Genomic DNA, 25,804 nt, shown 5'->3' with positions numbered 1-25,804 from the left:
AAAATATAATATTAACAATTTAAAAGCCAATTAATTAGTAAAAAGCATTTTCAAATTGTCTCCTGTAAATTCAAAGTAAATTATTAATTTTAAATTGATCACACATTTAAAGTTTATTTTTCTATATAATTTTTTTGATAAGAAAGATGAAAAAGTTTGTTATATAAAATTGTCTACAATTTATATGTTAATTTCAAAAGCAACTTATATTAAAATCGATTGAATCAGTAAATTTATGTTAGAAAGACGCAGAATATTTTCGACTATATTTTAGTAATTTAACTTCTTTTTTTATCTTTTAAAATTAAGTTTGTTTAAGTGAAATTAAATGCTTTGAGCAAACTTAGTACATAAAAATCTAATTGGAGATTTCCAGCTGTCTACCAGGAGACGGTTTACTTAGGAGCACTGACGCAGCGCTCGCAAGTGCCCGGCTAGCTCAGTCGGTAGAGCATGAGACTCTTAATCTCAGGGTCGTGGGTTCGAGCCCCACGTTGGGCGAAAACAAACTTTTTATTTTCTTGTTGGTTACACAAGTTAAACATTTTTTTATTTTTGAAATAGCATAAAAATATTTATAAAAAAAAGAAAGAAACAATGGTTGTTCCTAACAGGTTCTACCGAGATTTGAACTCGGATCGCTGGATTCAAAGTCCAGAGTGCTAACCATTACACCATAGAACCGTGCTGACAGGGCTGAATATAGTAAAATAAATCGCCTTGCCGCATTGTGATTGAAATAAAAAACCAAAATGCGAAAACATTTTCGGAAAATATTTCATTCTGAACATATCATCTACATGAAGTACACAGAAATTTTGGAGTTCTAACAGAAAATACTGAAAAGAAAAAAACAATAAAAATTAAATTAGTTTGAAGGTTCTACCGAGATTTGAACTCGGATCGCTGGATTCAAAGTCCAGAGTGCTAACCATTACACCATAGAACCTCGTTAGGAAATGTCTGCCAAAACATACTTTTCTTACTATCGGCTTCGGTACAGTGCTGCAAAATGCGTTTTGGTGAGCATTTCGTTTGGTGCTTATAAATGGCGCAAGTAGTTTGCGGCATTTTCGAAAATTATATCACGGATGAGTTAACTTTTAAAATAAACTGTAATAAAAACAAGGTAAACAAAAAAAAAAAAAAACTTAGCAGACTGCTTGGAATCTTAACTTTACGCATAAATGCTGAAATTTCAATATCTGATAGCCGTTGTTAAGCAGTCAAAAAGGCGAAAACAAACTTTGTTAAATCAATAACAGCTGAGTGACATTTATCAAATACAATTCTATAATTCAGTTTTTGTTTTGTTTTCGGAATAAGATTCAATATGGAAAAGAAAAGATTATTGGAAAAATATCAAATACCCGTTGGGCATCTGGACTTTGATTACGTGAAGAAATGTGAAAATCCACGCGAAATGGAGAAAATAGTGATGATTTTGCGTTCCGGCGAGGAAGGATTTTATCCGGATTTGACGCGCTGTGCCGAGGAGAAATTAAAAGAGCTAAAACCCAACAGCAAAATGTTTCGCTACGAGGAGCAAATACGAACAAGCGATACGCTGGATGTGCAAGAACTAAAACCCATATATGTAAGTCAAAAATATTAATCGAAGATTATATTCTTGAAGTGAATTAACAACTTGGAATCAAATCTACAATTTCATAATCTGTTGTGTAGTAGTAGTATTGATGTATCTGAAATCTTAAATAAAAATGTGTTATTGTTTAGTGTACAAATTTTAATTGTCATATTTTTTTTTTACACAGGACTGGACAGAACACATTAAGTACAAGGATCACGCGCTAAGTGTGTTAAAGGAGGATTCAACCCATCTGCCGCCTATTCGAAAGCCATCCAAAATAGAGATAGACAAACAAGAGGATAAAGATACAAAAACACAAAAAGCTGAATCTGCTGCCAAAACAAACATCAGCGCGAAGAAGCAGACAAATCGAATCAAGTCCACAGATTACAACAAATGGGACAAATACGATCCAGATGAGGAGATACTGCGCATGGATCTCGAGGAGGAGCGCACCAAAGAGCAGGTCCAAGTGAGGGCCAACCAACTTGAGACTGCAGCAGTAGCAAAATCAAAAGCCGGCCACATCGACAAACAAGCCGTCGCTGAGCAGCGTCTGGCCGAGCAGCTCAAGAAATTAAGTCAATTGGAGCGGGAGCAATATGCCGAGAGGTGAGTAGAACTGCACTGAGAAAAACAACAACAAAAAAAAAGCGAGACAAGTAGAAAAATTAGTTTATTCAGTTTATTTGTCTTTAATCTTCTCATTTTCATTTTTATTTTGAAACGATTCTTAAGCTGCAATTTTGCTATAGACAATTATCCGTTCATAAAGTCAAATTCCAGATTTTATTTTTGTTATACAATCTAAAAATCATAAATAACTAAACTACAGCAAATATTGGAAAAATATTCAACGGAATCTGTGGAAATGCAAATTAAGCGATTCTCAACTGCTTTTTTATTTTTAAAAAAAACTTGATCGTTTTCATCAGCCTCGGACTACTGGCTCTTGTCTGTTGTTGTTTTGTCGCTGTTGTCCGATGGGTGGAGGTGTCGGGTGTCGCGTCGGAGTCCCACGGTGGTTCTGTGGTGCCTTGGCTGTGATCGTTGGATCTGGGTATTTGCGACTGAGTCCATCGTTAGTGGAAAATGCTGCCAAGGCGCGCGTGTCATATGCCTTTTGATATGCCTTGGCCTTGTTCTTAACTTATATATTATATAGAATGGTATTCGTTACAGGTTTCGTCTGCGTGGCAATGAGTACTTTAAAGTTAAGGATTATGATCAAGCCGTAAGTGAATATACCCTCGCTATAGAGTACGATCCGGAGCAGGCAGCACGCGCCTACAACAATCGAGCCATATCACGTAAGTATATTTATTATGGCTACTGTGAGTCCCATTCTATTATTAACTTTATTTTGTGTGTTTCTTGTGGCACAACATAACAGAGTTGAAGCAACATAAATATGTGGCAGCTATGGAGGATTGTGAGGCTTGTCTGCGCCTTGAGCCGGATAATGTGAAGGCAATTTTACGCCTGGCGGATGCCAACTATGGCTACGGAAGACGTCGGGAGGTATTGAGTATACCCATTTTTATACACTTGTGCAGGGTATTATGCAGGGTACAAATAGTGTAATCCATTAATGCCCGTCTATTCAGCTGAACAATTATGTATAGTTCATATAGCTCCAAAGGCGACATTTAATCCAATTTAGCAAGGACAACCAATCTTCAAAATTACTTAAATTCTTCTCTTTCTATGTGTAGTGTTGATTGAGTTTCTAATGCTTAAAATATCATTGCCAGTCTTATGGATTATATGAACGTGTCCTGAATCTGGAGTCGAACAATGCAAGCGCTCAAAAGATGCTGAAGCAGCTGCGTCAAGAGCTGGGAGAGCTGGCGCCGTCGAATGCCACACGCCTGATCATTGAGGAGGTGGAGCAGAAGGACCAGAAGGAACAGAAGAGCCAGAAAGAGAAGAAGGATCAAAAAGAGCAATTAAAGCCAAAAGCAAAGCCACAGCCAAAGGTCGTGCAGACCAAGAAAGAATATGATTTGGCCGAGTTGGTCAAGCCGAATCGTGTGGTTAAGAGTAAAATAGCTAGCGCCGCTGAGGCTCTCGGCAAGTTGAAGGGCAGCAATCACAATCCCAATTCAAATTCGGATATCGGTCAGAAGCAGCAACAGATGCCGCTGCCACTGATGATGATGCAGCAGGGAATGCCCACATCACAGCCAGAGTTGCGCCTCAACAACAACTCTGGCAGCAGCAAAAACAAACTTCTGATCCAGGAATTATAAGATGTACGAAAAAAGGCCTAAATAAATACAGCTGTCATATTTAATATATGCATGCCATGACTGTGTTTATTAATTTTGATGGATATATATACATACATATGAATATAATACATATTTCATCTGATATAATCAGTTGTTCAGCAGATGCTTAATGAAACGACCCACAATTAGAAATGGACGTTCCTCGAACTCGTGTTTTTCATCCATTGTGATTGTTACCTGTAAAAAAAAAATAAAATTAAAGATAATAATAACGACAGCCAGTCGAGGGGAAATGGCTAAATATTAGATAAGACTCACCTGATCGCCATTTAGGCGATTAACTAAAGTTACACAAATATCACCGGCCCTGACTCCAGCCATGAGCGTTAATGAGGCCATCATTGTTGCCTCCATTTCGATATTTCGTATACCTTTCTCATAAGCCGTTTGCAGAAATTTCATTTTCTGCTCCTCTGTGTATTGGCACACAGCGCCATCGGTGCGACCTTGACCTGTATATAAAATTGGTTATATTGCTCGAAATACTATAATAAAATCTGGGAAGTTTTGAAGCGACCCAGCATCGAGTAATATGTAGTATTTATGCAGAAATCAAACCGAGAATGCCCAAATCCTTATGCTAAGAATATTGAAAACAATATTGCGCCATACTTGCCTTCATAGAAACAATCGGTGGACATCGTATTCGCCTTAATGGTTTCGAAACCATCATCCGCTTGGGTACCATATTTTACAATGTCCTCAATGAGTTGTTCGTGGAAACTAGCTGGTCGCACAACACGCTCTCCCAGAATCGGCTACGAATACAGAAACAACAACATTGAATAACTGCATTCTCTGCAACACTTGAAAAAATAGCTCAGTTCAAGTACAATTTGTATCGAATTTCAAATGTAAGTTAGAATTTGTTCTTTGAATTTTGTTTAGCTAAATATAAATCAATATTCATTTTGTAAGATGAGTATGAAGAAAACTTATACTTATGATTCCAGATGATTTAGTTGTATTTTAAGGTGGTATCAGAATTTAAGTGCTATGATTAACAATCAGAATCAAGTTACACCAATCTATAGAACATTTCAATCCTGGTGTCTTCCATTTGAGTATAAAACTATAAATTTGTTTTTTGAGTGTATATGTTTTTTGGAACACTTACGATCTCATGTTCGTTTCTCAAGTAGCCGTTGTAGGCATCCTTGGTCACAACAACAGTGCCTGGCTTAACTCCCAGTCCACCACATGTGCCAATGCGCAGGAATATGGGATCCTGGCACTTGGCATACTTCACCAGCTTAAGCAGCTCGTGGAGGACGACGGAACACGTCGAGGAACCGACACCATGGCTGGCACACAGAACAGGTCCCACCTTGTAGACGGTATAGCGATGTCCAGCCTCACATAAATCGATCGGTTCGCCTTCGCCACTTATACCCAACTTGAGACGCAGATATTTAGCCAGTTCCAGCATCCGTCTACCAGTGCCGCCCATGCAGATGACCTGATCCGAGAAGACGGGCAAAAGCAGCAATTCGTGTTTATTTGCAAACATTCATTTCCCCATTAACAACGCACCCGAACATCTCCGAACTGCTTTTGTATATCCTGAGTGTCCTTGGTGTTTGCCACATTGATATTCAGATGGTATAAAAAGTCAGAGGACATACCATCGAGATTGGAATTATTTAGATTAACGCAGTTGCTAAAACAGATTATTCACATTATTTTAAAGTCTTTAGAGTGAGAAGTGGTGAATTTTAAATAAAACTATTTTCGCGAATCTTCCACACGTACAATCCACAATATTTTGCTTAAGTAATTAATTAGCAAACCCTCAGCTTTACTCACCTAAGCGACATTTTTGAAATGTAGTTTCTTAAAAGTACAAAGTTTTGAAACACATATTAGGCTCATTCTATAATTTTGTCTTATGCTCTTAATTATATAAAGCTAAACTATAATTACTTTAGGCCAAAAACAAATTATTCGATTGAAACTGTTCTGTCTGAATATTGCACTTGATCCAATTCTATTCTGAGCTCAAATTCTATTCGAGCATATATTTGTTAACATTTATTGTTAACATTTACCGACCCCTTCGCAACAAACATCGCTTATTTCATTCATTTATATCTAATAAATCTGCTTCAAAGATACAACAGTTTTGGCACACAGGCATTATTATAACTGAAACGTCTGCAATCACACACACTTCTGACATATTTTATTCCTACAAATTTAAAATAATTTAATGATTTGAGGAAATTATATTTTTTGTGTGATTCCCATATAATTTCTGATTGGTAGAATTTTTCTTATGTTTGTTTCTGTCTCACAAATTTGGTTTATCAAATGTACACTTCCGTTTAAAATTTGAATTATGTCAGTATATATGTACACATACATATATTTATTAACCAAAAATAAATAATATATAAATCACACGTTGCAAACTTATTAATCGCAAACTTATTAATCTTATCTATATAACTGAATACACATGCTTTTCATATAAATACATATATATATATGTAACATATATATTGAGATATATATAATTATTTATATTTTCTTAAAAGTAGTATTTGCTAAACTGTTTGGTGCGTGCCTATCTTTATGAACAAAATGCTTCTAGGTTTATTTTCGGTTTCCGCCGATCAGTTGTGATCACGACGAGCGCCCGCGATAAACTGAAATTGTTTTACAACGTTTCAGCTTGCTGAGTGCCCCAGCGTTTTATTTATATTTGTATGTGTGTAAATATGTTGCAAATAAGACTCAAATGATTGCAATGTAACAATCTGGCAACCCTCGTTTAGCTTATCCTAAGTTTTGCGTTTTCCGTTCTTTCGCATATACTAAAAAATTGATCTCTCAATACTTCTGTACACACTCCGTTTTTGACTGCCGAATGCGTCGCGTCATTAGATCAATAAAGTCTGGTTCCTGCTCATCGTCGGACCAACAAAATACAACAATATGTATATAATATTAGAATTAAGCGTTGTTATCAGGTGTTCGGTTAAATCTGAAGTTCTTTGTTACCATAAGTAAAACGAACTGATAACAAGTAGCAAGTGGAACGTCTCTGTTCGATGCGTGTTCGGCCTGCAAATCCATAATGTTTCAAACTGAGTCAGTCCAAGAATATAAAGTAAGTAATAAATTTGTGATTCATTTAACAAATGAACCAAGTAACAAATGAACCAAGTAACAAATGAACCAAATTGTAGATTCTTACCATTTAGTTTACTTTTTATAAGTTATTATTAAAATCATGTATAATTTATACTCTATAAAAAAATATGTTACTTGTGGAATTTTTAAAAATATTTTTTGATTTTCAAAGAAACATTCAGCATTTTGAAACCAAAGTCAAGAGTCACAGTTAGAGCTATCAGTATCGTCCCCGCCATAGAGCACCTTGTGTATATAGCGAGCAATTAGTTTTTGAGGTCTTAGCTCCCAATCCTTAAGCCGCTCGCAGGACGCTTCAATCTGATCACCTTCCAAGCGATTTAGGATCGTCACACAAACGACGGCGGCAGGAATGCAAGCCTGATGGGTGATTGCTGCAAATGCGGTGCTCTCCATTTCCATGTTGACCACACCAGACATTGAGATGCGCTTGAGGAATTCCGTCCTCTGATCGGGCTTATAATCGCAGAAGGCGCCATCCATTCTGGACTGACTCTCGTAGAAATCATTGCAGCACATTGTCTTGCCAGCAATGGTGTCATAGCCATCCGTGCAGGGCTCCGTTAACGATTTCAGCTCTCTGATCAAATCCTTACTTAATACGGTTGGTCGCAGCTGGGGCTCGGTGTGAATAACGACCTCGTAGACGGCACGCAATTGACCATCCAAAGCCTCCGATGTGATGACCACTGTTCCCGGCTCAATGCCAATGCCACCACATGTGCCCATGCGAAAGAACACCGGCTTCTGGCACTTGGCATAATGCATTATCTTCAACAGCTCGTGCAGGACAATGCTAATCGAAGGATTGCCGATACCATGACTGGCACAGAGCACTGGTCCCACCTTGAACAGGGAATACCGATGTGCCTCTGCCGCGATATTTGTCAGCCTAACAGCTTTGTTCATCTTCAGTCCGATCTCCGTCATAATGAATGTGGCGAACTGTTCCATACGCGACTCCGTTCCGCCCATGCAGACAAACTGATAAATACAAATAATCAACTTCTTAATAAGAATAAGATTTGTAAGATTTCTTGCACATGTTATTATTTGGCTATATGTAACTCCTTGGAAGAGACATCTTCTAACTCATATATATATATATTTAAGATGGGCTTAGTTTATATAGACATGTCCATCTATTCATCTATCTGCCCAACTAAGCGAACGCTGTTAGTATTGAAGTTATCTACATTAAACTTGGAACATATCATAAGCTATCATTAACCATTAGTATATATATTCTCTATGACCTGAGCTGATATAGCTTTGCCCATCTATCTGCCAAACTTATGGCTACTCAGTTGATATTGAAGTTGTTTTATTAGATTAAATATATATCTGACTAGGATAAATCAAACAACTCCATCACTGTCGAAAGATAGCTTAAGCGAACTCACTACGCTGCTGGTCAGTTCCTAATAACAACATCGATTAATATATCTTTTATGATATATAGGTGTGTCTGGTTCTGCAAGGGTATGTTAACTTCGTGCCAGCTTTCTGTTCTTTTTCTATCGACTTACGCGCACATCGCCAAAGACCTTGGGAAAGTTCGTTGCACGCGTATCGAGATTGAGATGGTATAAAATATCGGGATCGAGGCACTCGAGGTAGGGATTCATGTTGAACAAGCTGGACTTCAACTCTTTTGCTTCCAATTGGTTGCAGCCTTCCTTGATATGCTTGATGAGCTCATCAATGCGTTTGTTTTGCGACTTAACCATTTCTATATGGCTTGAGTATATTGACTTAACTGAAGGCCAGATCTTTAAGTTCACTCACCCTTTAGCTCGCAGACATCATTCTCTAGATCTTTGCACTCCATACTTGCGATGGTTTTGTTTTGATATCACAAAATTTCAATTGGGTGTCGGAAATTTAGAAAAGTTTTCGGTATAAAATTAATTTTTGAATGAACATGCTCAGCAGCATTTCAATAAATCAGATATAACCAGTGAATAACTGAATGAAAAACAAATCGATTTGCTGATTAGTGTTAATCATAAATTAATATTGATAGATAAAAAGAACTTCTCTAAAATAAAGCTTAATATTTGTAATAAAAATGGTAGACTTCTATAGGAATAGAATAAGATTTTCATATGAGAATTACCCAATATCAAAAAAAGAAAACAATCTGAATTGAAAATGTAAGATATTGTTTCAAAATCAACCAAAATAATCAGCATTCGTATGCACAAAAGTCACAACAAACAGTCTGTAAAAAATACCAAAATCGTTGTTTAAATACATTTTGCTTTTAATATATATACCAATTAGTTTCATAAAGTTTTTCGTATTTTGCATTCAAACCGTTTCTATACTCTGACACCGAAGCTATGAGACCCATTTTGAATGGAAAGTGAGCTCGTAGAAAGATCGGCATAAATTGTAAGTTGCCAAACTTGGAAACCTTTATTTGTATTTGTTTTGATATTTGTTGATATTCCGCAATTTTATAGCTAGAGCCACCAAATCTATCAGCTGGCATCAGAGTATTCGGCAGTCGGTTATGTCCGATTGCAATGCTTAACGCTTTTTGTTTTTAAATTGTATTCAGCTTGTTTTGGTTTCTTTTTATATAGATTTGAATAAGAGTAACTGTTGTATAAATTTAAGATTAGCAACATTATAACAAATGTTTAGGAATTACAATACAATATGTGTGTAATATAATAATTTATGAAATCTTATATTATGATCAGAATTACATACATATTTTTTTTTTTGGTTTGCCTCATTTAGAATATATGCAACATAACAATTAACAATATTTTCTGTATGTTTTCTGTTTTGGTTTTGGTTTTTGTTTTATTATTAAAGTGCAATCAACAACAATTTGAATAATTTGCTGGCATTTGGAAACACAGCGTTATTTAAATATTTTGTTGTGTTAAATAAGCTAATGAGGAATTGGATATACATCTAGTACATTCATTGGGTGAAAATAGGCTAAACAACTTAAAGCGACAATTAAACTAAGGAATGTTGTTGAACAAATTGTATACATAAAGAAATGTTGTTTTTGTTGTTGGGGAATTGGACAGTAAAGCCAAAAGGTAACTTGTCGTTATATCTGATATACATATACATACAGATTATCTATTCGTGAGCCTGAGACTCCTGCTGGACCAGCTTGAAGCGACGCGGCGACTTTATTGATCCCTGATGGCCAAAGAACGACTTCAGCTGTCCATTCTGGGAGAGCACTTTGCGTATATATCGAGCGATAAGAATTTGTGGACGCTGTTGCCACTCGTGCATAACCTCCTTGGGTGCATTGACCTGATCCCCATTCAAGCGATTAAGCAGCGCCACACAAACAACAGCGGCTTTGATTCCAGCATGATGAGTCAGCGCCGCAAAAATGGTGCTTTCCATTTCGATATTGACGACGCCGTTGTCCCGCAACTTCTCGAGATACGTCATCTTGTCGTTTTCGCTAAACTCACAGAAGGCGCCATCCAAACGTCCCTGCCCCTCATAGAAATCATTTGTGCACAGTGTCTTTCCGATAATGGTGTCATATGGATCATCAGGACTTGCCAACGATTTCAGTTCGCGTGCCAACTTCTTATCCAACTTGGCTGGCCGATGGATTGTCTCCCCAAGAATTGTCTGTTAGTAGCACAAAAAAAATCAACATTAGTTCAGGTCAATCACAAAAAACAAGCCAGATTAAGGCACTAGTCGAAGAAGGTCGACTAGCAGACACCCTGTACTGCGAAGCTTTAATAGTACGAGAACCTGTATTCAGAGTATTTAAACGTTGCTTGAAATCGTTGACTAAAAATATGCAATTCTCATTTCTAAATCTAAGAGAGTTTTGCGAAAAATATTAAGTAAGATTGTCGGTTCCGAGCCCGATACCGGTTCTGGCTCTGAATTTTATCCATACATTTTCTGTTAGCACTTTCGGTTTCAGTTTAATTCCCTGTCCGGAAATCAGGAAATGATTAATATTGTTTTCGCTTTGCCTTCAGTAAAAAATGTCTAATTTCTGTTTCTATTTCGATTCTGCTTCAGATAATTTTTGTTAACACTTTCGATTTTACTTTAATTATTTGGCCGGAAAGCAGAAACTGTCTAATTTGGTTTCCAGTTTCCCGTCTTGTTCTCAGTTGATTAACTATACCGGTTCCGGATCGATCTGATTCGTTGTCAGTTAATCAAGTAATGCCGAATTTCGTTTCGAATTCCGTTTGTGGTTCTGAATTTCAAATGGATAATTTCTTTTAACGAATCTGGTTCCAGTTTTCGCATAAAATTTGCAAGACTAAATCTGTATAAATCTTTAACTTGAATTTAAAATAGCCTTTTTTTCTGAATGTCAATTCTTACTTGCAGCTGGCTAGCTCAATCAAAACATATACTCTACAGGGAAAACAGGGAAAACAAAGAAAGAAAAAACAATTATTGAAAATGCACTTACAAATTCATGCGAGTTGCGCAGCTGTCCGTCGAGGGCATCCTCGGTGATGATGACTGTGCCGCCTTCGACACCGATGCCGCCACAGGTGCCAATGCGTATGAAGATGGGATCAATGCATTTGGCATGATACATCAGCTTGATCATCTCGTGCATCAGTATGCTAACCGAGGGCGTTCCCATGCCGTGACTAACGGAAAGCACTGGACCAACTTTGTACATGGAATAGCGGTACGAGTAAGCGCTTATATCCTGCAGCTGGGTGCCAGCGGGCAGTTTATAACCGATATCTTCCATAATGAAGTGTGCAAAGTTCTCCATGCGCTTTGGTGTCCCGCCCATGCAAACGAACTGGTTGGCGTTATGAATGGGAGTTGATTAAGTCGATGATAAGAATCCATCAATAAAATGTCAAGAGATGATAAGAATAAATTAGAAATACATGAACTTGATCTTGATCAAGGGCAATTAAGTCTATACTAGAATTATTGCATATTCATCTAGAAACAAGACTGCAAATGAGAAAAACCAGTTTGTTAAACTCTCACTTGCGCAATTCACTGATCCGGTTTAGTTAAATGCCATAATTTAGTTGTCTTAGTGGAATGGAATTTGAGTTTGATTGTCCCATAAATAATGTGGCTGACTGATAGGCGGGTTATTTAATTATAAATCTATCTTTGTGAATATAGAATTTAAAGAATTTTATATTGTAAAGCAATATGAATTGTAATATTCGTCACAAAATACACATAAAGTATCAAAATAATAATTTACATAATCAGCTTATGTTCTAAAACCAGGGAATCACATCGATTCCGGTTTCGAATCTAGTTATAAATTTCCAACGGTTAATTTCGAAAAATGTTAAAAACTAATATTAATTTGTTCAATTGCAGTTATTATTAAAATTTTGCAAATTAGAAACACCATTCTCAACTTTAGACTAGTTACGAATATATTTAAAATCATCAACAAGAATTTAGATTATAATAAATTATTATTTGATGGAAAATTCACCTTAACATCGCCAAACATTTCCTGCAGATCATGACTCTCGCTGCCCAGCGCCAGATGATATAGAATATCCTGATCCATTAGCTCGATATTCGAGTTGCGTAATCTGACGGTGCCATCGGAGTATCTGCAGGTAATAAATAAACATAAATAAATTATAGTATTTGTTATAAAAATGTCTCAATCACAATCCATACACAGTAATCATAATAATTAATGTAATAATCATCATAATGAGCAATTTTCACATTGAAAGTGATATCAGAAAAATATATATATTAATTGCGCATTGAAATGGCGATAAGAAAAATGATTCCGAGAAATGCATTGTATATGTGACCAAGTGTACGAAGTGTGCGTTACGTGTCAAGTGCACGCTGTTTTTGATTTGTACACTGACAAAAAATAAAGAGTATACATCCGAAAGTAGAGAATTCTCAATAGAGAAAGACTAACAGGAAGCTTTTAAAGAATCCATCGAGGAAAATATGTCTTATGCGCAACTTTTAAATAAAATAATCTCAGAATCTCGAACAAAAATGAGACGCCATCGAAATTTGGCATTGAAAATGTTCAAATTATGTATGATTATTTTGATAGTAATTCTAAAATTTTAGTCACAACGATTTTAGTTTAAGTAGATTGCCAAAATTTAACCTTGAATGCGAAACCTTTCTGAATTGATATGAAGCCAATGTGGCCCCCCATACATCAGAGAGGCTAAGCCCCAAAAAATTGTCATCGTCATTCGATTAACTTTATCATCTGCGTCAATCGAAAAACAACAACAAAAATAAATAGAAGCAAACAGGCTGAGAAAAAAAAATCCATATACATCATATTTAAATGCCATGTACATTATACATATAGTATGTAAACATTGGGACAGTGCTGACCTTGATAGCGACGGCAAGTCTAAGATTGATTAGATTTTGATAGAACATCGGATCCATATGTACTACGCACAAGCACAAGCCAACCATCATCAACTGCGAGGTATCAGGTTTATCAGAAAACAAAATTCATTCAAATCATTCACTGAATGAAATCTGAGCATTTGTGGACAATCAAATCAATTGCATGGCAAGTGGGTGTGATTACAAAAGGTGCACCTAGCTCTGGGGGCCTGGATCGAGATCCGGGTTTGCCTATCGGAATGACACACCCACCATTATCAAAGAGCCATAAAAATGTGTACGACACAGTCTGACTATTGTGCGGTACAAGTTTATTTTTGCAATCTCTATTATACTTATATATACAGCGTGCGAATGGGGTAGCTTGAAATTGGGGAAACGTATGTTACACACTGAAGACAAAAGAAACAAATTATATATACATATAATGATTATATCTAATCAGATGACCATTTTCTTCTTCTAAAACTGATCAAGATCACTTTGAGGGAATTGAGTAAAGGGTATCTGCTAGTCGATTAGCGAACTTATTTTATCATTTTTTCCTCTCTCGCAGAGATAACTTTTCGTTTTTGTTTTTGTTTTGCTTTGATTGTTTCGGCAAGTTAAATACATTTTGCGTCAGCTGCCAACTCAGCGATTTAGATAGCAAAAATATATCTTTGTGCGAAAATTCACGTGAATTACGCTTTTTAATTTGGTTGCGATGAGTAAGTCATCGTTGATACCCCAACCCCATTGGCAATCCGCCAAAACGCAAAAAACTAAACAACCCCCGGCGTTTTGCAGCTGTTTGTAAAGGTATTTGGCCTATAAACCGGTTTCGCAAGGGAATTTGAATTCTTACTGCGTTAGATGGCGTACGAAGGCATCTGCATCCTCTTGCTGCTCGTCCTGTGGGTGACGTGATGTTATTGTCGGTGGCATGATGTCAGACTGTCACACAGATGTCCTTGAACTCTATGCTCCTGGTTGAAACGTTTTTATTTCTTGATTTTCATAAAACAGCCGAAAAAAACAATCACAAGAAACGATTTGGACACGTCAATGAATAGCGAGAAACTAAAAAATGTCTTCTGTCGCAGACGACTCTTATATAGGAGGCGGCAACACAAAACTAAACACACACAAACACACGAATGCCTCTACCGGTATGTAAATATGGACAGTGGTTAACAGCGTGTTAGCAGCACTGTTAGATGCGGCTCTGTATAACACACAGATAACAGCTATTAACAGAAGTTCAAATGTCACGCTAGAATATAACACATTGTCGAATTGTGGTTATACTGGAATACTTTTTTTTATGGAGAGTAGCATCGTTTTCTCGTAAAGTTTGTAACGCCTTGATAGGCATAGCAACTATATTAACTAAGCTGTTTTTAATAGTTTTATATGCACTGAAAACGTGTTCTACTATTTACAAGGCTAACTGATTAGAAGAAAAATCTGTCTGTTGTCTGCTGAAAACTTACTCGTGTCTAGCATGTAATTGATTGCAGTTTAAACTGGCTCTCAGCACATGCAAATATGTATGCATGTATAACGGTTTTGCGTAATTGAACCGAGCAATGCACTTGTCATTTCACAATTAACGTTTTGCTTTAATTTGCGCCTATTGCGCTTACAGCAAAATGCAGGGTGATACAGGGTGTTCGTTGATTAGTTCCATTCCGAAATATTTAAATAAACATATATCTAAGTATGTCTCGCATGCAAATTAAATGAATTTGAAGCGTATTTTAACCGGTCTGTGATTTCAAATTTAATTAGCATATTTAACTTTGATATTTGGCAAAGACTTTTCGTATAAATTAAACATTGTTTGCACACACATATATAAATTCCTACACACACAGTATGTGCAACAATTTATCGTCAAGTTTTTCATTAAGTTTCGGCCATATTGAATATTAAATATTTGCTGCTTTTCACAGAAATTGTCAAGAAAACTAGGTTGTTTTTAACAGCGATTTCGTTCAAAGCATTTTGCAATTGTGCGTCATCAGCTGTTCGTGTACATAGCCATAACAGTCATAATAGCGATATCCATTCATTTACACAAATATATACATGTACATATGTACTTTTTTGAGCAAAGTATGCTAAAAAGTTTGCGCATATGAATGTAAAAAAAAACAGCCGTACAAAACAAATAAAAAATATATAAGCAACTTGTATCGCGAGCCAAATCTACAAAAACAAATAAAAGCAATTATAGTCATTGAGCTTACGACAGCAGCAAGTACAGTAACAACAGAAAAGGGGGCCCGACTTAAGCACAGCCAGACAGCAACAACAAGAGAAGCGACTTTTAAGCGAGAGCAATAATGTGAGAGGGAGAGTGAGAGAGAGGGAGTGAGAGAGAGAGAGTTGCTGCTAGAGCTAACTGTTTAAATGTATGTATGTATGAGAGTTGCGACCACATTTGGAGTTCACGTTTTATGCAATATTTGCCAATCCGTATTTACAGTTGCAGGTAAATACTGGGCTGTAGCTAACAGTTATTAAAGTGAGCCAGAAACTTAACAGAAGTCTAACAGACTTAGCGGTAGTAATTCTAAAGAGTTCGAAATAGCTTGCGCATTGTTATTTAAGTAATAGTTAAAGTGTTGAACAGTCGTGACATATTTGCGAGATATATGTATACATATATACTTACATACATAAATACAAATGTTCATACTTAGACGCTCTGCAACTCGAGCAAATTAAAGTCACAATTATCTTTTTAGCTTTCATTAGTGATTATCATTTTTCTGAGAAATGTCATAATAACTGTGCGATTGATTTATCAATATTGAATTGTGGTGAAACCCAGTTAGTATTTTCCCGGAAATGTCTCTTAACTACAAGATGCATATGTAGGTCACTGCATTAAATACATATAAATATATGTATGTGTAGCAATGTTAGCTGCGCACTTTAATCTAAAAGCAGCTTTTGCACTTGACTCTTTGTACACAACTGGTTTTTACTCCCCCAACTCCGCATTCCCCCTCTCTTCCACTCTTCCTCTTCAAATACCACAAGTAATTGTCTTTTTACTGGCATTTGAGCACTCGACGCTGCCCTTTGAAGACATTGAGTACTGCATACACTGAGAGAAAAAAGCTGGATTAAGTGCAGTGTGGTTAGAAAATCGATCGATTTGCTTGAGAAAATCAAATTTCATGTTAATGTTTTAAAAACAGGAACATATTCTGAAACCTGTATAAAGAACTCATTACAAGAATTATTGATATTGAATAATGTGTGAAACGGTCTTGAAGAATTTTAAGTCTCTATTTTAGCTTATTTAGCTATATTTTACGATGATATCGGAATTGTTTAGAGAACTTGAGTATTCTGAATAAGAACAAAGCAGTTAAGTTCTTAATTTAAGCCATATCTGGTTATATTTCAAGAATGTAACTGATTTTGAATAAAAACAAACGCAAACTGAAATTTTTCGATCACAAAAACTTCTTAAAATAGGAATTTCACTCTTTGGTCTAAATTGTTGTCCTTTTGCCTGATTTCGATATTATTTATATTTGCTTTACGTTGAAAATAACAGTTTTTTAAAGTGCATATATATATCTGTAAGTGCAGTGTAATTTGTTTACAAGCTGTTAGCAGATACTAGCTCTCAATATTCGTGGCCTTGAATTGTTTGCCAAGAAGTTCTCCCACAAACACACACACAAACACACACACACACACATATATATATATATATATATATATATATGTATAGATATGCATAAATAGACATGTATACAATAGTTGTGGGTAATGCATTTTCCTATTTTCCGACTCGCCTCGTTTGCCAGCTGGCAGTTGGAATTAAACTCGAAATTTATCATGTCTAACATGAATAAGAAGAAAATCCTTTGCCAGATGAGTTGAAATTTCAACTTCCATTGAATTTTTTGTATTTACTTTTTGCTGGTTTCTGCTGCATATCATAAATCAAATGCAAAGCTTTGTAAGAATATCGTTTAATAAATGATATAAACTGCTGAGCAGAACTTTTTGTTTATTTGATATATGAGGGAAGATAAGATACAATTGGAGTGTGGAGAGATATGCAATTGGAAGTCGATCGAATTTCTGGCTACTTCATAAGGTTTATATATATATTTTTAACAATTTTAATTAAAAAACCATGCGACTTAGGAGTTTTCTACAGTTTAGGTAAACTAATTTTGGTTTGGTTCACATACATCCTTATTTTCAACAAATTTAATATTCTACTTGAATCTCTACTGCAAACTGAAATTTAAAAATAGTCCAGACTCGTAACCATAATAAAAAGGCCTAGCTTTGAATATCGGTTTAGTATTGACAAAGTTATGGCAGTCGGAAATTTGAAAAGTTCACTTTGATTTCCCAGCCATTTCCATAGGCTAGTCAGCAATCCCCAATCAATCAGTCAGTCACTCATTCGGACAGGATAATTCGTATCTGTTAATAATCTAAATTGCATTGAGTGCGGTCCAATTGCAAAATGCCATTTGTAAGTGAGTTAACGACTAAGGTTGAAGGTCATATCTGTTGGGCTATGTCAACTCTAAAAGTAGAAACGTTCAAAGTAATACTAAATTCATAGACCAAATGAATGAGATAAAACGTAAAGTGAAATGAACAACCAAGAATGGCTATTTCGGGAACCGCAAAGATGTTATACCCTTGCAGAAGAAGGGAGTCAACCTGCCCACATCTGAATTTATCAATGAAATGAAAGAAAAACCCGGTAAAGTGTTTCTATTAAATCTATATGATATAGTAACCCGGTGTTGATGATTTAATGCTAATATAATAAATTATTTAAAGAGTTTGGATGTCTTAGGAGCTATATAATATTATCAGTTAAATGTGGATATCTTTTGAAACAAAATAGTTTTTTCATCTAATAACTCATCTTCTCCTAATCGTTACAATGGCAGTTATACAATATTCGGTCCAGACAACTTCGACATATGCACACTAGTCCTGTTAAAAAAGGAAGGGCTAGCGATGCTACTCATTAATATATATATATAATGGGCTCAGAGATGTCTCTTTGCATGCGTGACAAGTGCATGTCAAATTTAAAATAATCTCTGCAAGGGTGTATAATGTAATAAGTAAAGTTACACAACAAGTCGTGATACGTTAGCTTAAAGTCACTGCCTTGCCACCAGGAGGCAAGTGTCAGGATGCCCATTGTCCTGACCCTAATCCCATCAACCGAGTTTGCATTACTTACGCGTGACTGCAGCCAAATTGAAAACAATATTTCAAAAGACAGACCGAAAGTCGAACGTGGGCGAATTTTGAATAGAATTCCCCAAAAGCCAATCGAAAATGCTTACAATGTTTTGTGGCCTAGGCTGGAAGACATGTGTTTCCATACCCTGTACACAATTGCAGTGGGTATTATCCAAAATATATTAATTTAGAGTAATCAATTGAGTTACGCATATTTTACTGCTTACGCATACGTTAAATGTTTAAAAAATATCTTTTGAATCCTATTTAAAAAAATTAATTATTAAATTAATTGTTTTTTTATTTATTATGGTTTTTTTTTATTTGATATACTGGATTAGCTTACCATTGTTGCTATAACTATCAGAATTTTTCTTAGAACATTTTAATCGTAGATAAATTACATTTTGTATTGGTTAATGGGTATTTTCAAGTCGTGCACATTGCTATGCTGAAACTTTTTGCTACACTGCGTATGAGCAATATAAACGTCATTACGTTCACACAGACACACACACACACACATATATATATATATATCTATGGGCTGCGTGGGGTTGATATTATTATCAGCAGTTGTTAGAGACTTCCCACGACAGCTCCACACCCCCTAACCCACCACCCACTTCCAATCACAGACACCAATAGGAGCGGGTATACTTTGTGGCACACGAATAATTATAGGCCTCGTCGCATATTAGACGACCTTGACAATTTGTTGAACAAATTCTAATCTAATCGATTCTCTGTGTTTTGGCCCAAATTAACATAACTTGATTATGAAAACTAATTTCGGGCGAATGTTTATTGTTGGCCGCCGAAAAGTATGCTACTTATTTACAAATATTATTGATTTATTTATTATTGAGTTTAGAATTGATCGTTTTAAAACCCTTGTCACATTACTGAAATGTATAAGTAAAGTTCAGAACTAGAACTCGATGTTTTTTTAATGTGTCAATTAAAACCTACTAAATCAGAATAAAAGAAAACGCTGGAAAGTAACATATTTTGAATTTTGTATATTTTCGTTGCTAAAATCCCTTGAGATTCAAGAAAGAAACATTTCCCAAGATAAATTATTCTTTTTGTTTCTTAATACTTAATTCTTCTTTCAAAGTTTGACACTATGAATTACAAGTGGCAAAAACTTTAGCTTTAGCAGTTTTGGGCCACCCGCGGCTAAAAACCAACACCGCAAAGTTCAGAGTGCAAATTGCTTGCCTATAACGAACAAACTCTTGTTGGCTCCATATCTTTGAGAATTGACTAAACAAAAGTTCGTGCCATGCAATTCAATTTGATTGTGTGAAGTTTTACTTGGGATAGGTTCTTAATACCCTTGCTTAAGGTATTATAATTTGCTTGTAAAAAGTCTCACGCATTTAAGGCAAATTTTCAATAATTCAGACAACAGAAAGCTTTCCAAAATTATATATTTCATGATCAGCATCAAAAGTCGAATTGATCTAGCCATATTCGTTTATCTGCCTATTCATTTATATGATCCCCGATCTCAGATAGAGATTTATTAAATAAGTTATACCATACGCATATCATGTAAACTTACTTTTATCGATAAATTATACTTCTTAGCTTATGTCGATATAAATCGTTTAACAACAGTTATAAAGGCATGCAATTTTAAGCTGGGGAGATAAGTTATACCTTACGCATATTAATCATATTGCATTTAATCGATAACTTTTTTGATCGATAACTTTGCGTTTGTTCGTTTAAATAGGTAAAGATTTGGATTCAGGGTATCATTTACGCTCGGTCATTTATACTTGTTTAAATTGAGGAAACTTAGATTTGGCAGGGCATGTTTGTTAGATCCGAATCAAAGTTAGCTTGTTTTGTTCTTCTACTCACTCATCGATTTCCTCCTCGGACAGCGAGTGGCTGTTGGTCGTTAGTAGCGACATCTTTCACTAGACGCTGTAATTTAAAAAAAAAACGAATGGTAAACTTTATTTTTGCTTTACAAAAGTGTGTAAAAAAAAATAACTAGAAAAAGAAAACTAACACAAGTAATTTGCATGCAAAGTTTACTGCTGGTCTAATGAGCTTTGCTGAGGTCAGGGGAAAAGGTGATGAAATGCACACAAAGCGTTTTGACAGCTTTTAATTAAAAAGCTACGATGCAAAATGTCAGTTGCCATTACCGCTTGGACAGGCAACTGTACGTTGTTTGCGTACACTCAGCGAAAACTGTAGTTGATTGGAATTGGCAAGAGTGACTAAATCTCATTTTAATGGAGTTGTATTTTAAAACAATTAATTAATTTAAGCTGAAAAATTCTTGAATTTTATTTTCTGACTGGATAGCGTCTGTCCTTAAAACAGTGAATTTAGCTGAGTGTGTGTTTTTTATTTGTCTGCGTGTTTGTGTTGTTGTTTTCTGAGTGGTAGACAGACAAACGTATGACCGCACAGGACTCGAGTCCTTGAAAGTATTCCACAGCTGCGGTCGCCAGTTGCTCGCGGCTTGTGGCCATCCAAAAATGTCAACATTGCCGAGATGATTTATTATTTGGGAGCCTTTCGCATAAACCAACAAGATTTTCGTTGATTGAGCACGTTTAGTGGAAACTGAAGCGACCAGCCTCAAACGTTGCTAAAATTTAATGGTAGCTTATATACCCTTTAAAGATCCTTTCAGAGGGTATTTGAATTGTAGCGTGAAGCTCATTACGCATGAAAGGAGACGTCTTCCGGTCCCATGAAGTATATATATATTCTTGGTCAGCATCACAAGCACATTCTATATATTTGTATCTTTGCTACAGGCAGCATATATGTCGGAGACGGTTAGACCGGATTACTGTATTAAGTAGATGCCATAGGAACTCATCGAAAATGAGTTCTTGTATGAATAACTATTTTGTTAAACAAGTTATTATTGTAACTAAACTCCTTCTCATAACATTTAAACAAAAAATCATGGAGATCAGTCCATTATATTATATAGCTTTTGATCGCATTTTTGAATTTATAGTTAAAATTAGATGCTGGCAGCTTGACTCCATTCTGCAAGAGTATAAAATCTTCGGCGTGCTGAGCATAAATACTCAGTTTGTAGGGCATCAACTAAGTCGAAAACTTTGACAGAAACATAGCAACAATTTTTTGTTGCTGTTTGCTCTTGTTCATTTCGTGAAGCAAAAGTTCACGACTACGACTAAGTATGGCCAAAGCGAACCCATCCGGAAATCGTATGTTGTTGACTGGTGATTTTCTGGTTCAAAACCTCTGCTTATTTAGCTTGTAGTACGCTTGAAATTAAAATTTACTTAAGAGCTTTAAAATCTGAAAATATTTGATGAGCCCCATGGCAATATGTGAGTCACTTAAGCGCCGAGTGCCTTTCCTAAAGGAATTTACAATAAACAAAAGCGTTGCCTACTTTTCAACGTTTTGTAATTTAAGATTTTTTATTGGTGTGGCATAAAAATCATGTGCAAAGTTAGTAAATCATTATGATAATAAGGTTTGTGTGGAACAAAAAGCTGAATCCTATGAATCCTTTTTTTGTTCCTTATACAAAATTAGAAGTGAGCGATGGAGGCATGTGATATTTTTACGGCATTGAAAGGATTAATTTTCAAGGCTTCCCAAACAATTATATGTTGGAGATACAAAAAATTGATTTATATTTTCAAAAGTAAGAGTTTTAATCTCAAGTTTTCTTTTATTTATATGTATTTTTTTGCACATAAATTTACCTACTGAAAGGCAATAAAAAAGTTCTTTTTATTTTTGAATTTTTGACAAATTACAGCTTGTAGAAATTTTAATGCAAAGCATATTTCTTATCACATTCAGCCAACAGCTGCGCTTTTCACGCACAGTGAAAGGAAAAAATGTGTAGACGAGTTTTCTGTTGTGCAGGCTGTGCTTGTGACCCAATAAACGCAAAAAACCTTGAAAACGTTTGCTGAACCGTTCAATGAACAATTGCAGAGTCATCAGAAAATGTAAATTTTCAACCGTTTCAAATGTTTTGCAATTTCTACCGCAACCAGCACCCTTCTCTCACCAAAAGGGTGTCAAGAACTTTTCCATTAGTTGTTATCAGTAAGAAAATAAGAAATGTTTAAGTTTAGATAAAGAGGAGAAGAAAATGCACAACATACTTAGAAGAGCTCACATTATGCGAAGGATATACCAATCTATTGATTTTCTGAACTGCAAATCAAATAAAGCGAGCAACGCTTTTGTGTTAAGTCAATAATGCTACCCCATAAATAATAAACACAAAAACCAAAAAGTTTACTTTGATGTACTTACATAAAAGGTAAAAATTTGCTACTTTTTCGGCAGTCAAATGAAGAAGAAAAAACGCGCGCAAATCGCGATTTGATTTGACTTTTGGCCAACGTCCTCGGCGTCCTTTAACGATTTGCGCTTTTGCAGCTGCTATTGCTTTGTTTATCTGCTGGTCTGCTGCGACTCACGTGTAAATATGACGGCAATGTTTTCAGCACGAGCTTTCCCTCTCTCTCAGTCTCTCTCACTGTGTCGCACACGCACACTAAAACACTCTACGGCCAGGCGTTGACGTCTGCAGCGGCGCGAAGTTCAACGTTGACTGACTAAGAGAGCGGGCAAGCGAAAATTCAAATGCTGCTTGCTGCTGCCGCTGTCGCAGTCGCAGTCGACGTAACTCAACTTAACTCAACTTTCCACAGGAAGCTCATTGTCATGAAATTCACTCAAACGGCGGCTAATGCCAAATAGTGTTGCCAGCGCCAAAAAAAAGCTAATTCGAAGAACAATTAAATTACTAAACTGCTTACCATCGAAGTGATCAATTTTATTGTTATTAATTTATTATAATTATACATAAAATGAAATTCTGTATTTTTATCATAGCTAATTTTAAGCACTCTGAATTTTTAAAAAGTAGATAATTATTAAAAAGCTAAAATGCCAACACTGTTGCCGCATAATTGGCAGCGGTGAGTCAATGGAATTGTTTAAAACTATTTACGCGCAACAACAAAATTTAATTATAAGCTGTAAAACAAACATGAGCCAAACAATTACCACACAAAAAATAAAAAAATAAAAAAATTATTTCAGTTGCCTTTGTTTATAGACTTGCTCAAGTTTCGCTCACATGCGGGTCACATGGCAAAGAGTTAAAGGGGGGTATGAAAATATGACAGCTGAGACGCAACAGCTGCGCAGCAATGATGCGACTTCTCTTTGCTCTCGTTTCGTCCTTCGTGTTGCCTCGTGTGCTTAATTGTGGCTTTCCTGCAGGACGGTTCATTAATTATGTTTACCGTTAATGCTTCGAGCGTTGCCTTAAAGCGCTAAATGTGCCGCTTATTGAATTACGTCGCAGCATTAACGTCCAGTTTGAAGCCAACAAGACGTATACGTAATTTTGAGCAGCACTCGTTGCGCATACGCCACGTGATTTCAATTAAAATATTTTCTTTTAATCTCGTATATGTTCTTTCACTAAGATTATAATAACAAAAACAAGAATGCTGAAAAGATTCTTACATTTTCTTTGTATACAATGAGTTTGCATGTAAGTACGTATTTATGCTCGTTGCTGTCTTTAAGCAAAGTAATCTTTCAATTATGTATATGTGTGCATAAACATCTGTAATACTTATTCACTAACGCCATTTTTCTAGTTTTCTTTTATTTTCGTTTTTATTCAATGTGAAATTTATTATCTTTATATGTACAATTTTAGTTCAGATTAAATACCTACAGAAATCTTTTAAATATTTCTTATTTTTCATTTATATATATAATTTAATTCACTTTGTTACTTTTTGTATTTTTTGTGTCAAATAACTTTAGTTGATATTAAATAAATAAATAAATAATAGGCAAATTCACATAAACAATGAGTTTTTGATTTGTAAGCAACCATTAACGCTAAACAAGTTATATTGAAACACTTTCTTCAATATACTGATTCTGACGAGCAGAGCAATAAAATTTAGCAGGCATCAAGAATTTGAAATACCCAATGAAGTACATATGTCAAGTTAAACGCTGGTTAGCGTTTTTCAATCTATCCAGGGAATAAAGCAGCCAACATATGTGTACGAAACTGAATATAACGATAGCTTTCATTATATTCAGCCTGCATGATTGACCAGCTCAGAGTTGACTCTATTTGACCTCTCTTCCAAAGGTCGTTTGGCAGAGTGCACTGCTATGTTTCATCTCCATAAACCAAGCGGATACAGTTTGGTCCCAGCGAAATTTTCTTGAAGTAATTTGCTCAGTGGCAAACAGATCCCCATCATGTTTTCTGTGGCATGCACCCAAATCGAACAAATTTTCAACTTGAAATAATACCATAAATGTTACCAACGATTGTTGTCAACGTCTCTTTATAGCTTTATTAATGCAATTTCATTTTCACTAGTTTGTTGTGTTAAGGAGAACATCCTCAACTGGGTCTTGATTACATTCTTGATGTATGTTTTCACCAACAAGGCACCATAAATCGTAGTAAATTTAAAAATGTACCACATGAAAAGCAATCGTAAAAGCGAAATTAGTTAATACTTACGGCTCTTGAATATCAAAACCTGAAGTTAAATTCGATTGAAGTTGAGAGTTATAACTCAGATAGCTATGTTTACTTCCGGCTTGTTATAAGGGTGGCTAAATTCCTCCTTTTTGACGCAAAGCAGGGTCAAGTCACCATTAATGCTAAAAAATGTATTTTACTTATTTCAGATTATTTTTCAGTTATTCCATTGTAGCTTTGTAATAGATATGCATGATTATTATATGCATATATATGTGTAATATTCATATTTTTTAATCCACACTTATTCGATCAGTTTGCTCCGAATGTCAGCTGTAAATTTGTTATTTTTTAAGCAAGCGTTTCATTCAAGATCTGATCTTTCGACCGATGTCATCTGAGTGCGTACTGCTAATGGCATCATCATCATATCTTTGCATCTCACGGATCAGTTTTACTCCTGACCATTTTCAATTCCAGACATTGGATTCTTCATCAAATCGAATGTAAGGTTCGAGGAAACCATTTCGACTTAAGAATGTAATTTTGTATGCAAACTTTTTATTTAAATTGATATAAATGGGCAAATACAACGCAAACAAGCTAATTAGCGATTTTTTCAGCTATCCAAGGAATAAAGCTGCC

General features: G+C 35.6%; 4 protein-coding genes, 1 long non-coding RNA gene and 3 other non-coding genes across 13 annotated transcripts in view; 3 read left to right on the top strand and 5 right to left on the bottom strand.

The window, feature by feature from the left end:
* Positions 1-428: 428 nt before the first annotated feature.
* On the top strand, positions 429-501 carry Trnak-cuu. The gene has a single exon. It is a non-coding gene; the product is annotated as a tRNA-Lys (tRNA).
* A 111-nt stretch (positions 502-612) lies between these two features.
* Positions 613-684, bottom strand: Trnaq-uug. Its single transcript has one exon. It is a non-coding gene; the product is annotated as a tRNA-Gln (tRNA).
* A 193-nt stretch (positions 685-877) lies between these two features.
* On the bottom strand, positions 878-949 carry Trnaq-uug. The gene has a single exon. It is a non-coding gene; the product is annotated as a tRNA-Gln (tRNA).
* A 45-nt stretch (positions 950-994) lies between these two features.
* On the top strand, positions 995-3,891 carry LOC6567310 (sperm-associated antigen 1). 2 transcript variants are annotated; one of them, XM_043215182.1, is made up of 6 exons: positions 995-1,022; positions 1,327-1,597; positions 1,776-2,203; positions 2,774-2,901; positions 2,985-3,112; positions 3,346-3,891. In XM_043215182.1, the coding sequence occupies exons 2-6, from the start codon at positions 1,334-1,336 to the stop codon at positions 3,841-3,843; spliced, it is 1,446 nt and encodes a 481-aa protein (XP_043071117.1). In that variant the 5' UTR covers positions 995-1,022; positions 1,327-1,333; the 3' UTR covers positions 3,844-3,891. The 2 variants fall into 2 exon arrangements, with proteins under 2 accessions (XP_043071117.1, XP_001993766.1); XM_001993730.3 differs by lacking the exon at positions 995-1,022 and adding an exon at positions 1,103-1,129.
* On the bottom strand, positions 3,874-6,531 carry LOC6567311 (uridine phosphorylase 1). 3 transcript variants are annotated; one of them, XM_032740248.2, is made up of 7 exons: positions 6,262-6,384; positions 5,692-5,718; positions 5,419-5,545; positions 5,003-5,344; positions 4,502-4,643; positions 4,144-4,337; positions 3,874-4,062 (listed from the first exon to the last, which is right to left on the bottom strand). In XM_032740248.2, exons 2-7 carry the CDS (start codon positions 5,700-5,702, stop codon positions 3,973-3,975), a joined length of 906 nt encoding a protein of 301 aa, XP_032596139.1. In that variant the 5' UTR covers positions 5,703-5,718; positions 6,262-6,384; the 3' UTR covers positions 3,874-3,972. The 3 variants fall into 3 exon arrangements, with proteins under 3 accessions (XP_032596139.1, XP_001993767.1, XP_032596138.1); XM_001993731.2 differs by lacking the exon at positions 6,262-6,384 and adding an exon at positions 6,452-6,531 and having other exon boundaries at positions 3,888-4,062; XM_032740247.1 differs by lacking the exon at positions 6,262-6,384 and adding an exon at positions 6,438-6,530 and having other exon boundaries at positions 3,888-4,062.
* A 180-nt stretch (positions 6,532-6,711) lies between these two features.
* LOC116805801 overlaps positions 6,712-25,804 on the top strand; it is a 58,964-nt gene continuing 39,871 nt past the window's right edge. The window contains exon 1 of the long non-coding RNA XR_004365402.1: positions 6,712-6,997. This is a non-coding gene — a long non-coding RNA (uncharacterized LOC116805801). The remainder of the gene's footprint in view (positions 6,998-25,804) is intronic.
* On the bottom strand, positions 7,072-8,956 carry LOC6567312 (uridine phosphorylase 1). Of its 2 annotated transcripts, XM_001993732.2 has the most exons (3): positions 8,830-8,956; positions 8,571-8,773; positions 7,072-8,025 (listed from the first exon to the last, which is right to left on the bottom strand). In XM_001993732.2, exons 1-3 carry the CDS (start codon positions 8,870-8,872, stop codon positions 7,219-7,221), a joined length of 1,053 nt encoding a protein of 350 aa, XP_001993768.1. In that variant the 5' UTR covers positions 8,873-8,956; the 3' UTR covers positions 7,072-7,218. The 2 variants fall into 2 exon arrangements, with proteins under 2 accessions (XP_001993768.1, XP_032596137.1); XM_032740246.2 differs by lacking the exon at positions 8,571-8,773 and having other exon boundaries at positions 7,140-8,025; positions 8,830-8,895.
* LOC6567313 (uridine phosphorylase 1) lies at positions 9,287-23,241 on the bottom strand. 2 transcript variants are annotated; one of them, XM_001993733.2, is made up of 5 exons: positions 22,939-23,241; positions 20,521-20,586; positions 12,497-12,620; positions 11,480-11,827; positions 9,287-10,665 (listed from the first exon to the last, which is right to left on the bottom strand). In XM_001993733.2, exons 2-5 carry the CDS (start codon positions 20,571-20,573, stop codon positions 10,150-10,152), a joined length of 1,041 nt encoding a protein of 346 aa, XP_001993769.1. In that variant the 5' UTR covers positions 20,574-20,586; positions 22,939-23,241; the 3' UTR covers positions 9,287-10,149. The 2 variants fall into 2 exon arrangements, with proteins under 2 accessions (XP_001993769.1, XP_032596136.1); XM_032740245.1 differs by lacking the exons at positions 20,521-20,586; positions 22,939-23,241 and adding an exon at positions 14,258-14,558.

This window comes from Drosophila grimshawi, unplaced genomic scaffold (genome assembly GCF_018153295.1).
Source record: "Drosophila grimshawi isolate 15287-2541.00 unplaced genomic scaffold, ASM1815329v1 contig_311, whole genome shotgun sequence".
NCBI lineage: Eukaryota > Metazoa > Arthropoda > Insecta > Diptera > Drosophilidae > Drosophila > Drosophila grimshawi.
The sequence above is the reverse complement of the archived record's forward strand: the minus strand, read 5'-3'. Positions and strand labels throughout refer to the sequence as shown.

Bases quoted from the DNA above. Each gene is read 5' to 3' on its own strand.
- LOC6567313 (XM_032740245.1), bottom strand. From the start codon at position 14,337: ATGCCACCGACAATAACATCACGTCACCCACAGGACGAGCAGCAAGAG. The intron at 12,621-14,257 runs GTAAGAATTCAA...TATTACCTGCAG, and splicing joins TTCGTACGCCATCTAACGCA to ATACTCCGATGGCACCGTCA. The intron at 11,828-12,496 runs GTGAATTTTCCA...AACGCCAACCAG, and splicing joins AAATGTTTGGCGATGTTAAG to TTCGTTTGCATGGGCGGGAC.
- LOC6567310 (XM_043215182.1), top strand. From the start codon at position 1,334: ATGGAAAAGAAAAGATTATTGGAAAAATATCAAATACCCGTTGGGCAT. The intron at 1,598-1,775 runs GTAAGTCAAAAA...TTTTTTACACAG, and splicing joins AAGAACTAAAACCCATATAT to GACTGGACAGAACACATTAA. The intron at 3,113-3,345 runs GTATTGAGTATA...TATCATTGCCAG, and splicing joins GCTACGGAAGACGTCGGGAG to TCTTATGGATTATATGAACG.
- LOC6567312 (XM_001993732.2), bottom strand. From the start codon at position 8,872: ATGGAGTGCAAAGATCTAGAGAATGATGTCTGCGAGCTAAAGG. The intron at 8,774-8,829 runs GTGAGTGAACTT...CAAGCCATATAG, and splicing joins TGATGTCTGCGAGCTAAAGG to AAATGGTTAAGTCGCAAAAC. The intron at 8,026-8,570 runs GTAAGTCGATAG...TGTATTTATCAG, and splicing joins AGGTCTTTGGCGATGTGCGC to TTTGTCTGCATGGGCGGAAC.
- LOC6567311 (XM_001993731.2), bottom strand. The intron at 5,345-5,418 runs GTGCGTTGTTAA...TTCTCGGATCAG, and splicing joins AGCAGTTCGGAGATGTTCGG to GTCATCTGCATGGGCGGCAC. The intron at 4,063-4,143 runs GTGAGTCTTATC...TTTTTTTTACAG, and splicing joins ATCGCCTAAATGGCGATCAG to GTAACAATCACAATGGATGA.